Below are 12,166 nucleotides of genomic sequence, written 5' to 3'. Positions count from 1 at the left end.
TTTACATTTCATCTGTTTTTTGTTTATTTTACAAAACGCATTTTCTGATTCGAAGAACGCACATAAAGCATGACCATAATATTCCAATTCCATAAAAATGAGATTAATAAACATGTCCCACAATTCCTTTCCAATATGAAATGTTTATTCTCTAAAACATTTTCAGCTACATTGCACTCAGCATCCTGATAAAGGTAATGTAGCCCAAAATGTTTGGAGAATATATAAAGTACTGGAGAGCTGTTCATCTTATTCATTTGCTAGAGCTTAATGTCTTAAAATCCATTGTTTAGAATGGCCAACAGTGAAAACTTCAATTTCCAATGATATGAAAAGGAGAAAATCAGATATTTTGCTTGATTAATTATTCAAAATCTCTTTAAATCTCTGTTAAGGATTACATTTCTTTCTGTATCATGTCAATTGTTGATAGTAATTCTAAATGAAGTTATTATAAATTCCAGTCCCAACCTATTGAGGTGTTTTTTCTTCAGAGGTGTTCACACTCCTCCTGTCAAACCCTTTTCCCAGGGAGAAAGTGAAGCCAATAGATGTTCTATCAACAAAAAATTTCCCCCGATTCCCATGGTTCTTCAGCATAACCTCCATGGGTGACTTTCTTCCGCTCACAATGCAGAGTTTCCCTGCGATTCATCGCCTTGTCCTGGAACCACAATAACATCTCTCTATTCTGCCCATTGTTGCAAGAAAACCCTTTGAAACATCAAGAAGATTGTGGGTTTTGTACGTAGTCAGAATTTTGGATACATATTGTAGCAGTTGTTATTCTTACCATCAATGATTTAGAGGATCCTCTGGGCTTTTAGGTGTTGCTACATGTGCAGAAAGCAGACATCAGAGCAGCTTTGGCATGAGTACAGTCCATTTGGAGAGCTGTCAGCCGTGTCTCTGCTCTCTCGGTGCCTTTTCAGCACAATCAGGGCCTCAGCCATCTCTCTACAGGTCTGAGGAAACAGAACCATGCTCTGCTCTTCTATCTGAGTCAGATACTGTATATCATTTGAAAGGTAGCGCATGACAAGGATGTGGGGGTAGGTGGGATAAGAGAGTTTCACACAAAGAAAGAGAGAAAGAAAGATGTTTTGTGGAAGAAAAGAACTCATGAGCCACTGAGCTTGTGGAGAGTAGCGGTGAAAACGGATCACAAAAGAGAATTGCAACCATCTTAAAAACCTGCTTGGGTTTGCAATTATGGTATCTTGAGCCTCTGCCACCCATCAGATGGAGGGCACTGTATGAAAAGAAGAATTAATTAGAGAAAAGGTCCAATGATGGCTGACCTGTTTCTGCCGAACGGCACTTGAATCAGACACAGGAGAGTGCAGGAAACTGGGAAGGAGTGTGGAATGGAGCGTTCACGTGCTCTTAATTCTTTTTCTCCTACATGTGAACAAATGAACTGCAGGGAGGGGAGCAGCACGATTAAGTGTTAAATAAAATATGGCCAGCTGACGTGAATTGATCACAGAGAAATGTGGGACAGAGAAAGGTGATTCTTCAAGAGTAGCGAGCGTAGCTGTGAAAGACCCCCACAGGGGCAGTGCTTGCCTGCTCTCCAGTACTTAATACAACATCATCATTGGTCCTTGTCACACAAACTCAATTACACACAATCTTCTGGCGCTTTGATATAGGCGTGATTGTGTTGTGTGTGGGTTGTTGTTTGCAGTTGGATTCAATATGGAACAACAGGAAATGTTTGTCGATTTGTATGTGTGCCATGTTGACATTTCTGTTTAGTTACTAATCAAAATTAAGCTGATCCATGTGGCCGTGCAAACTCACGGTTTATGCTGTCTTCTTCATCAGAATCAACCAAAAATGACAACATATTGGGCAACAAGCAAATAAAAGAGTGATGAAAAGCATAGGAGGAAAGATGCAGGGGGAGAATTGTTGAAACTACAACATGTACGTGTAGGGAGTCCCGGGGATTTCATCTCCAGCCTGTTAAATCCATCAGCAAGTTGTCAAATATCAGGTGGCATTAATTATGGATGCCTTCTGTAATGGCTGAGATGTTTGTTTGGTGAGCCGGTAAAATTGGACCCTGGATTTGAAGAGGAATGGGTCAGCGAGGTCACACGTGAGCGCTGCGCCTCTCTTTCTTTCCTGCTCCCCTCCAATTTAGAGAAAGCACTCAAAGAATAATGAGAAGAGTGGGAAGAAATGGGAGCGAGAGGGAGAGAGAGAGAGCGGGTGAGAGACAATACGAGAGGGTCATGTTGAATAAAACATAGCTGAGAGAAAGAGATGGATGGATGATTGGGAAAGATATGCGGAGCTTTCCACTACTGCTACTGTATTCAAGCCAGCGTATACAGTAATGTACACACCTGCATGCTCACACACTCACACGTGTCAACACGTGTAGCCTACATACTCACCCTGCACAACTTTGGATTTCACCACAGCCACTGGGGAAATTACCACAATCCCAATCATTTACACATCTAGCTGCAGCTCTGGCAGGCTCTGCAGGCCGGGACAGGCTCCCCCTCCACTCTCCCCACCCCTGAGTGAGTCTCCCTGGACTGGGCAGTCCAGTTCCTGCCCCTGTCCAGTACTGGGCACCAGCTGGTCTGAGAAGGCTCTTATAATGTCTCTGTTATTAGACTTGGGAAATGGAGACATTTAACATGGCTGCAGCTGAGACTAAAGCCCCACGGCCCTGTCTGCAAATTACATTGCTCTCACAAACAATCCCATTGAAAGAAGGCCACTGAGGAGGGACTTCGGTTTTCGAAAGTGTAGCCTTGATGACCTAGTTTCAGTGTGTGTGTGTGTGTGTGTGTGTGTGTGTGTGATCATCACTACCAAGAATCACAACAAAGTTTAACATTAATTTAAAACTATGTTTTCTAGCTTTATTTTTGTTGTTGTAGATAGGAGTTATATTCCTCTTTCTTCACTTTGCAAAAAACCTTTCAGCCTCTCTGCTCTCACTTTCTCAACAGTTTCCATCTAATCCTCATGTCCACTTTGATTTTCTCCCGTCCACTTTAGCTGATTTGTGTAGAGCCCCAATCTGGTCACTGGCTGTTTGTTGTTGTCTAGACTGATGCGTGTTTGTTTGCAGTTCGGCTTCTCCTATTGATCACAGCAGGTAGCATCCCATTTTGTTTGATCAAGTGTGCACATCTGAGGACTGTCTGATTCTGATCACACAGCTGAGGAAAATAGCAGTGATGGTTCTTTTTTTTTTAACGCATGTGTTGATATACCTGTGTGTGTCATTTAGCACTGGTTTCCAGCCACATATGATCATATTTATACATGCACAAAGACACAAACAGATGCTAAACTGAAGGGGTGTCACAGATTATGGCCTGAATGTGTGCATAATGCAACCAAATGATGATTTTTTCCTCTCAGATTATTTCATCAGATGGATTTTTACATCCCTGAGAGGATGAAAATATCCATAGTTCACATATTAAAGGCAGGAATTTGAGAAACGTTTTTTGTCTTTCTTCTCTCTTTTTAATCATCTTATCTTCTTTTTATCTCATCTTATCTTATCTTATCTGATCTTATCTTACCTTATCTCAACCTTCAACCTTCATTCTTTTGCAAGTTACAAGGTGCATGAGCTGCACACTGACAGTCATCTCTGTCCTACAGCGCCCTCTGACGGCTGAGCTTTGTCATTACATCCACCACACGCAGTAAACATTGAGTGGGCACTACAGACTCGTATGTGGTCATCATCCGTTGTTTCAGATCAACAGGCCCGATCCTTCCAGGACGCCACGGTGTGTTTCACGACCAGCGGGAAGACGGAGCAGCCCGGGCCGGTACTTTAGTTTCGTCCGGAGCGGTAAGCACCGAGCATCACTGTTATTATTATTGTAGTTTTTACTCATCAGAATCCATGAGACTCAAGTTGATCTGCTGTGGCGACCCACCCTGTGTCCGGAACCATGCAATGACGGACTTGTGAATATGTTGTTTTTGTTACATTGTAGCATCATGAAGAAACGCAGCATCCGATTTATTGCTGCTGCACAGAAGATGCGTTACAGTTGTTCTGGCTCCATCTTTGTCCTGTAACATCCATTGAGCTAATGCTATCTGGCTGGCAAAAGCTACATAAATAGAAAGAAAAACTAGGCTCCCTTCCCATTCAAATGAACACACTGTACGATGCTGAGCTGACCCTCAGTGCTGAAAACATAAAGGCGACTATTTGGGACTCACAAGTAAGTGTCTGTTTTTTAATGTGTAAACAAACAGGCCCACAAACATGGCAGCAGCAACAACAATTAATGACCTGCTGCAGTAAAACTGCGCTGTCATGATGATAAAACAATATGAGGTCATTTATTGGATCGTTTCTCATAAATGATTTAAAAAAACAAACATTATAATAATAAGGATTTATTATTTACAACGTGTTATGACATGTTCATTGGGACTGTGAGGTTTATGTTTTATTAAGGCTATTTGTAAGGGATCATGTACAATATTAAACATAAATGTTTCCATTTGATGTATTGCTTGAAGCAATTTTTCACCTGCATCCCTCAGCAGGTCATGATTGATTTGATATAATAATTAGGAGAATTTTGTTTTTTTATTAAAGGTGCAGTATGTAAAAATTTAGTAGCATTAAGTGGAAAAGACTTGGCAGAAATGGAATATAATATTCATAAGTATGTTTTAATGAGTGTATAAATCCCATGAAAATAAGAATAGTTGTGTTTTCGTTACCTAGAATGAGCCCTTTATATCTACATAGGGAGCGGTCCTCTTCCACGGAGCCCACCATGTTGCACTGCCTTTTTTCTATAGTAGCCCAGGATGGACAAACCAAACACCGACTCTAGAGAGGGCCATTCGTGTTTTTCGTGAGTTTCGCGGCCACCATAGGTTATCCTACATGCCTGGAACGGGATGGGGGAGGGGAGGGTTACTCAGTTGGTTGCAATCTGCACACTCACCATAAGATGCCACTAAATCATACACACTGATCCTTAAATGGATCAATGTATCATTATTTACTAGAATGTACAAATCACATGCCAACGATCAAACTGATTAGTATCATTGAGTTAGATGGTCATATTACATACTATTTGCTAGCAGCCAATGTGGATGGCTGCGCACAGTGCGGTTCCTTTTCTAGTTTGGACTCATACTGATCTGCCAAACTCGCTATGCTCTTTAGCAGTCAGCTCCCCCTGCTGTCCCCTCTCTGCGCCCCAGCCGTTTCAAACCCTCCCTCCAGCCTTTGGGCCATGCCTCCTCATTTACATACAGTTTGAAAAGCCGAATGTCAAAAATACGAAATAGCAAACGGTAAAAAAAGTGCCAATGCAAATCCAAAAAACTTTTTAAGCTTTTAGTTTTGGTGTTTCCATTTAAGCTTTTCCTTTTCCCTTTTTGAGTTTCATATTTAATGTTTCCCTTTTCTTATTTCCATTGCCATTTTCAATTTAATCTTTAAAATTTAAGTTTTCAGTTTGAGCATTTTCATTTAAGCTTTTGCATTTTAAATTTCACTCTTTTTCATTGTAACTTTATATTTTCAAATGATCATTTTACATTTTAAATTTGCTTTTTCAATTTCATTTTTCTTTTTAAGTTTAATTATGGTCTGATTGTTCCTAGTAGTGTAGTAAAATAATAATCTTTTTCATTTTATCTCTTTTAATTTTCTATTTGGACTCATAATTTTAATTATGACCAAAAATATCCTCCATACACCAGACACACTCAAGCTCAATCACTACAGAGCTTTAAAATATTCGCAAGTTCTGACATGTGTGCCAATTTTCGTGAGTTTTCAACCATCCCAAGCCCCCCAAAAATGCAATGGTATCCTAGAATAATAATAATCTCTACAAAAACAATAGGTTCCTCACAGTTTCAGTGCCAGGGACCGTTGGGGCCTTGGCACTTTTGTGCTCAGGCCTTAATTAATCCTGAAGATGGCCAAGACATAATCTAAAGCAACACATATTAGTGCTGTTCTCAAATTAAGAAATTCTTAGCTAACTATTGGTTATAAGATTTCTTCCCCGATGAATGCAGTACTGAGGGAGGAAATCATTAAACTTTACTGAACCTGAGACAGTCCTGAAACCGCATTGTATATGCTGTACACACAATTTACTTATACTGTAGTACAGATTTACACTACAGAACAATCTCCAGTAGCTTATTTGATTTCCCTCGATATCAGACAGGTTCTTAAAACAAACAACTTCTCATGCAGTGCAATAGAAGGCTTATTAAGTAATGTATCCTGGCCTCAGAGAGCTCCCCAAATAATTAGGTAAACTTCATAAACAACCAGTGGGCCACCTGCTACAAAAAGAGATAACAATGTAGTGCCACAATAAGTCCACTAACGGACACACTGCTGCATGACAGCCAGCAGATACTTCATATTTTACATTTCTTTAAATATAATTGTTCCTAATGTGTTTGTGTGTCAAATGTGGCCATTTTTCATTAATATTTCAACCACTCACTTGTACCCACGCTTCATATCCTTCTGCAGCTCACTGTATTTTTCCAGTTATTCTGTGCAACATGTCTGTAATCTGCACTTGTTTTTAGGAGTACTCATTGATCCCTGCTGCACCGACAACTTGACTCAGATCCGGGTCGTACCTCAGTGTCACCATGCGCTCCTCGACCGCATCTGCCGCTCTCCTGTGTCTGCTGGCGGGGGCTGTGTCAGCCATTCAGATCCCCCAGACAGGTGAGAACACCGGCATGGAGCCAGATGAGACTGCAGGGCTCAACAAAGAGAGGGAAGTGAGGAATTAAAAGAGGTCAAGATGGCAGCATGCTGAGTGTCATGTCAGTGTTTCTTGTATATTTAAGAGGAGTCTTTATGAGACACAAGACAGAAGTATGAAAGCACTGAACAGATGCTGTGTTTTTAAAGGGTCCAGGAGCTTTAGACTCAATTGATGAAATGCTGCATATTTGGGTTAGTTTAGTTCTGTTTATTGCTTACAGTTGGGTTTATTTCTGCCCTATTACCAGCCTTTCTATGTTATTGGATAGGAAAGTTTGGGATTTTTAAATTTTATTTGACATCTTCATGATGATCATCCTCTTTATTTATTCATGAACCAATGTAGGCTGCAACTAATGACTGTTTTTATTAAAAATTAATCTGCAGACTGTTTTCTTGATTAATCAGTTAATTGTTTGGTTTATAAAATGTCAGAAAATATTGAAAAATGCCAATCACAGAGAGAAAAGCAGCCTATACTCATCTTTCAGAAGCTGGAACCAGAGTTTGGGGCATTTTAACTAGAAAAATGACTTAAATGATGAATTATGATTCTTAAAATAGTTGCTCATTATTTTTCCATTGATTAACTAATCAGTTTTGATTGACTAATCATTTCTGCTGTAAACCAATTAATCTGAGTACGGAGTCTCTGAAAATCATACATTCGTCGCAAATTCCAGAGACCAAGAACACCGGCAACTGTGACAGTAGTCTAAATGCAAAGATAGCCTTATCAATTAATTACATTTTTTTTCCTCAAAAACCGTAATTGCCTCTTAATTGTTAAACAGCTGATGACTGCTTGACACTTAATCTGTGTAGGTTCAGTCAGACTGTAGTGTGTAGTTCAGTCTGTTGTGCATGAACCAGCTGAGTCATTAACTGTTCCTCCAGTGTTCTTGGACAAGCATCAGGCGAGCTCTGTAATATCCCGTTCGAAGAGGAACGTTGACGGCAGTAACCTGGCTCCGACTCCCACCGTGGAGCAGGTTTGCATGGAGAAGGTGTGCTCATATGAGGAGGCCAGAAAGCTCTTCCAGGACTCGTACCGCACGGTGAGCTCCTGAATTTCACTGTGAAATCCTTCTTTGTCCTCTTTGCTTTGTCTATTTCTGTCTGCACTGGGTAAATGACAGAGGAAGCCATTATGCATATTCTCCTGCACTTATCACTCTCAATTTTCTCTTCCAGGATATCTTCTGGTCTGTTTACATTGGTAAGTGCTGTGTTAAAACGACTCCCCATCACTGCACATTCATTAGTAGCGTTACTCCGTCTCATAGACTTGCTGTCTGTGTTTAGATGGAGACCAGTGCGCAGACAACCCCTGCAAGAATGGAGCCATGTGCTCGGACAGCGTGGGAGGCTACGACTGTGTCTGCAAGTCGGGTTTTACAGGAGTCCACTGTGAAACAGGTGAGGAGGAGATGTCGTCAAGTTTTATGTGATCATCGTTAATTTTCTTTTCATCTGCTGTTAGTGCTGATGGCTTCAGTCTCTCTGTTTCCACGGTGCAGACCAGACTCTGTGCACCCTTGAAAAGAACAAGGGCTGCTCCCAGTTCTGCAAACCAGGCTACACGTCTTACGAGTGCTCCTGCGCCCGTGGATGGAAGCTCAGCCAGACAGACAGGAATAAGTGTGAGGCTATAGGTATGTGATCAGTTTGGCTTCATTTTGACGTCTGTTTCCTGTGTGAAGATAGAGGAAGAAATGATTCTAACTTAAAAAAGTAATCATAAGCATCTCACATTCTTCTTTCAGGCCCTTTCCCCTGTGGTAGGGTGAAAAGTCTGAGACAGTGGGATGACAGGCTGTCCAGCAACATCCGCAGCAACTTTGAGGGACTTATCTGTTCTTCTAAAGAGTGTCCCTGGCAGGTAGGAACACACACACACACAAACATACACACACACACACATTCATGTTGCTGCATGTCACTGGGTTCTTGGTGTCGTTCGCAGGCTCTCCTGAAGAGTAGAGAGTCAGATGGTTTCTGCAGCGGAGTCATTCTGAAGGAGAACTTGGTCTTGACTTCAGCTCAATGTGTTCACAAATACAGCCCCTCCCAAGTGGCCGTTGGTGAGTAGACAAAAGACATAATCACACCTTTACTATTATTATTGCTACTGCTAATAATGATAATAATATGATCAAAGAAAATATCATAGTTATTTGTACTTACTTACTAATGTGAAGTCCATGCGCAGTTGACTACAGGTGCAGGACAAAAGCAGCACACAAAGGAAAAGGAGGACTTTGCAAGCTCCCAAAAAGTTAATGATGCAACATTTAGACCTACAAAGTCTCTGTCAGGAAAACATCCATGTGAACAAAAAGCAGGCAATATATACAGACAAAAAAACCCCCAGCTCTACCTACAATTAGGAGATCACATGATACAAAATAATACTCATTATCTATCCCCAAACAAGTTTCTATGCACATTAAAAATACAAAAATGTCCAAAAAAGGACTGTAGCCCAAACAGGACATATGGTATACACATTTTCACATTTCTGCAATACAAATTTTTTTAGTTGAAAAAAAAAAAAGTTGAAATAATACATAAGAAGAAACAAATCTGTAAGTAGTAAGTAAGTTCGTCACCAGGGGGGGACATACCATCAAATAGGGGGAAAAGGAACATTTAGATCTTATATGTATTGTTTTTATAAAAAGGGGTTCAGGTCTAATTCCTCATTTAAACCATGAGGTGATACAGTATTCAGTGTATATAAATGATGCCCTAAATTTAGATTTGTGCTTATGAAAAATCTTTTAAGGTCAAATACACAGCACACAAATTGAGAAGATTATGTGACTACATTGTTTATAGTGTTATGCATATGCAGGTCAAAGATATCAGTTAAAAACTGATCACAGGACCCACATGTCAGTGTGTGTACATGAACTTTAGAAACATCATCATTGTAAAGATTTTCTCTTACCTGTACTTCCTTAGGCAAGCGCAGGACCACTGACGAGGAAACTGAACAGATATTGTACGTAAAAATAGTTCACGTCCACCCACGCTATGTGGAAGGTCGCCCTGACAATGACTTGGCTGTAATTGAGCTTCGTGACCGCATCATCTTTAAGAACGAGGTGATTGCTGCCTGTCTGCCAGAAAGAGACTTTGCCGAGAGTGTCCTGATGTCAGGAGAGTTACCCGCTGTGGTCACCGGTTGGAAAGAAGCCAAGCAAGAATCTGCTTTTCAGGGCCAGCTTACCCTCAACCAGCTGGCGTACAACCGCCTGCCTCAGTGTCTGGAGACTCACCCCAACCTGATTACCAATAAAATGGGCTGCACCGCTCCCCGGACCAACGCCGACTGCACTATGAGCTCCGGCAGCCCCCTGCTCACTCTGTACAGGGAGGTGTTCTTCCTCACTGGGGTGGTCAGCCAGCCACCAGGGGCCGACTGCAGCAAAGGCTACATCTTCCAGAAAGTGTCACGCTACCTTGGCTGGCTTCGGCCGCTCATGGGCTCCCGTTAGATGGGGGAATCAGGGAGGTGAGGGAAGGAGGACATGGACATTATGGAAAATATAGTATAATACAGGTGAATAAATACTAAAAACAGGGAATCAAGTCAATATTTCCATGTGTGTACTTCTAGCTCAGTCATTTCAGTAGTTTTTATCTTGCTGCCTTTAAATATTATCCACTTCCTGTTAGAAAATACATCTTAACATCCATATAATCTCCCATCTGAAAAGGTAATTGCTTCCCATTGCTCTCTGTGGACTTCCTCATTTATCCACAAGGTGGCTCTCTGTCAACATACAGAGAGCCACTTAGTATATGTGGCTCAAAAGCAGCAAGAGATGCATTGAATTACTCAGCATGTATTCTGTGATGTGGACATAACTTTAAGTGATTTTATTTTTTATTGACCACTGTACTGTTTGACATGCACCTTGTAGCATTCCAGATAATCACTGTTTTACGAATGTAATAAACCCTAACACCACATCTGAAGGCAATTCTGTCATTTTTTTCTATTTCCTAGTTTAGCCTGTTTGCATGCTAACATTAGCTTATCAGCATTAAACACAAAGTACATTTGAGACTGATGTTTTGGACAAATTGAAATTTTGATATGATGATGGCACTATATGCCAAGTTACGGGATCATCAAAGTTATTGCAGTTGGTCCTGAGAGGGACATTAATGCCAGTACAAAATTTCACGATAATCCATCCATACTCGTCGAGAGATTTCACTTAAAACCATGAACGTCAACTTCATGGTGGTGCCAGAGGAAAAGTCATAGAATTACCAAAGCTATCAGCATACACTCTCTGGGAACCATGAATGTGTGTACAAAATCTTTTGCCAATACATCCCCTAAATGTGGAGATATTTTACAGGACAAGTAAGAACTTTGACCAACTGATGGCATCAGAGGAAAAGTCAAGAGATCACCAAAGTCAGGCAGATTCATCCTCAGGGGACCATGAATGTCTGTACAAAATTTCATGGCAATACATTTTATAGTTCCTGAGATATTTCAGTTTGGATCCATAGAGCCATCACTAGCATAGCTAAAAATACAGATGAGGACAAAAATAGTACAGAAACATAAAGGTTAATGCAGTCAAACACAAGAAGATTTGAACATTTGAGATAAACAAGCTATTAAAGTCATGAAAAGAAATAAATGATCTGAGTGAGTTGGGAAAGTTATTCCAGTCTTATCCAGCTTGCCTGTTCATGTTTAGACCTAAAACAAGTGAAAACATGCAAACTTTCAACCATCAAATCTGCAGTTCTCCTAATTTTGATGTGACAATTCTCAGCTCGTCATATATTCTGCCTTTAGTCTCAGGCAGGCATATTAGCTTGCCATCACTCACATACCCCTGTGTTGTCTGGCAACATTTTCCCACAGACACTCGCCCTCTACAGTCTTCTCACAGCCTCCCTGGTGAACAAGGCCAGGGCCATGTCATGCACGGAGAGAAAAGAAGAGGCAGAAGAATGGGCAAGAAAGAGAGTAAGAGACGCCAAACAACAAAAACCTGGCCTGCCACTTTTGATCGGGCGCTTGAAAAGGACAGCTCTGAAAGCTGGGGCCCACGTTGCCTGTTGCCATGGTACTCACCTAGGAGATGGCTCCTTGCTCCCAAAAATGGCTCTGCTCCTTTACTGGGCCATCCAGTGGAGATTAATTTGAGTGGAGCTCCTTCCTTCCTGAGTCTGGTCCCACTCTCTGGTCCTGCCAGCTCCATTTATATGCTCAAGCATACATATACACAGGGACATGCGAAAACACACGCTGAGCAAGGTAGCAGCTAAACATTAAGCTTCATCTGCTCTGAGGCTACTAAATTCAGGCTGTTTTGAAGTCAATGTATTACTGAAATATCAAACAGCCGCTGC

The 12,166-nt window shown here is 41.1% G+C and overlaps 1 protein-coding gene and 1 long non-coding RNA gene across 3 annotated transcripts; one reads left to right on the top strand and one right to left on the bottom strand.

The window, feature by feature from the left end:
* Positions 1–360: 360 nt before the first annotated feature.
* Positions 361–2,472, bottom strand: LOC137201147 (uncharacterized). The gene is made up of 2 exons (XR_010932137.1): positions 794–2,472; positions 361–664 (listed from the first exon to the last, which is right to left on the bottom strand). It is a non-coding gene; the product is annotated as an uncharacterized lncRNA (long non-coding RNA).
* A 1,208-nt stretch (positions 2,473–3,680) lies between these two features.
* Positions 3,681–10,756, top strand: proza (protein Z, vitamin K-dependent plasma glycoprotein a). 2 transcript variants are annotated; one of them, XM_067616045.1, is made up of 9 exons: positions 3,681–3,841; positions 6,589–6,733; positions 7,673–7,833; positions 7,970–7,994; positions 8,081–8,194; positions 8,296–8,430; positions 8,542–8,657; positions 8,742–8,859; positions 9,743–10,756. In XM_067616045.1, the coding sequence occupies exons 2-9, from the start codon at positions 6,655–6,657 to the stop codon at positions 10,276–10,278; spliced, it is 1,284 nt and encodes a 427-aa protein (XP_067472146.1). In that variant the 5' UTR covers positions 3,681–3,841; positions 6,589–6,654; the 3' UTR covers positions 10,279–10,756. The 2 variants fall into 2 exon arrangements, with proteins under 2 accessions (XP_067472146.1, XP_067472147.1); XM_067616046.1 differs by lacking the exon at positions 3,681–3,841 and adding an exon at positions 3,961–4,223.
* The last annotated feature ends 1,410 nt before the right edge of the window (positions 10,757–12,166 follow it).

Source organism: Thunnus thynnus, chromosome 17 (assembly GCF_963924715.1).
Source record: "Thunnus thynnus chromosome 17, fThuThy2.1, whole genome shotgun sequence".
Classification (NCBI taxonomy): Eukaryota; Metazoa; Chordata; class Actinopteri; order Scombriformes; family Scombridae; genus Thunnus; species Thunnus thynnus.
This window is presented reverse-complemented; position numbering and strand designations above follow the sequence as displayed.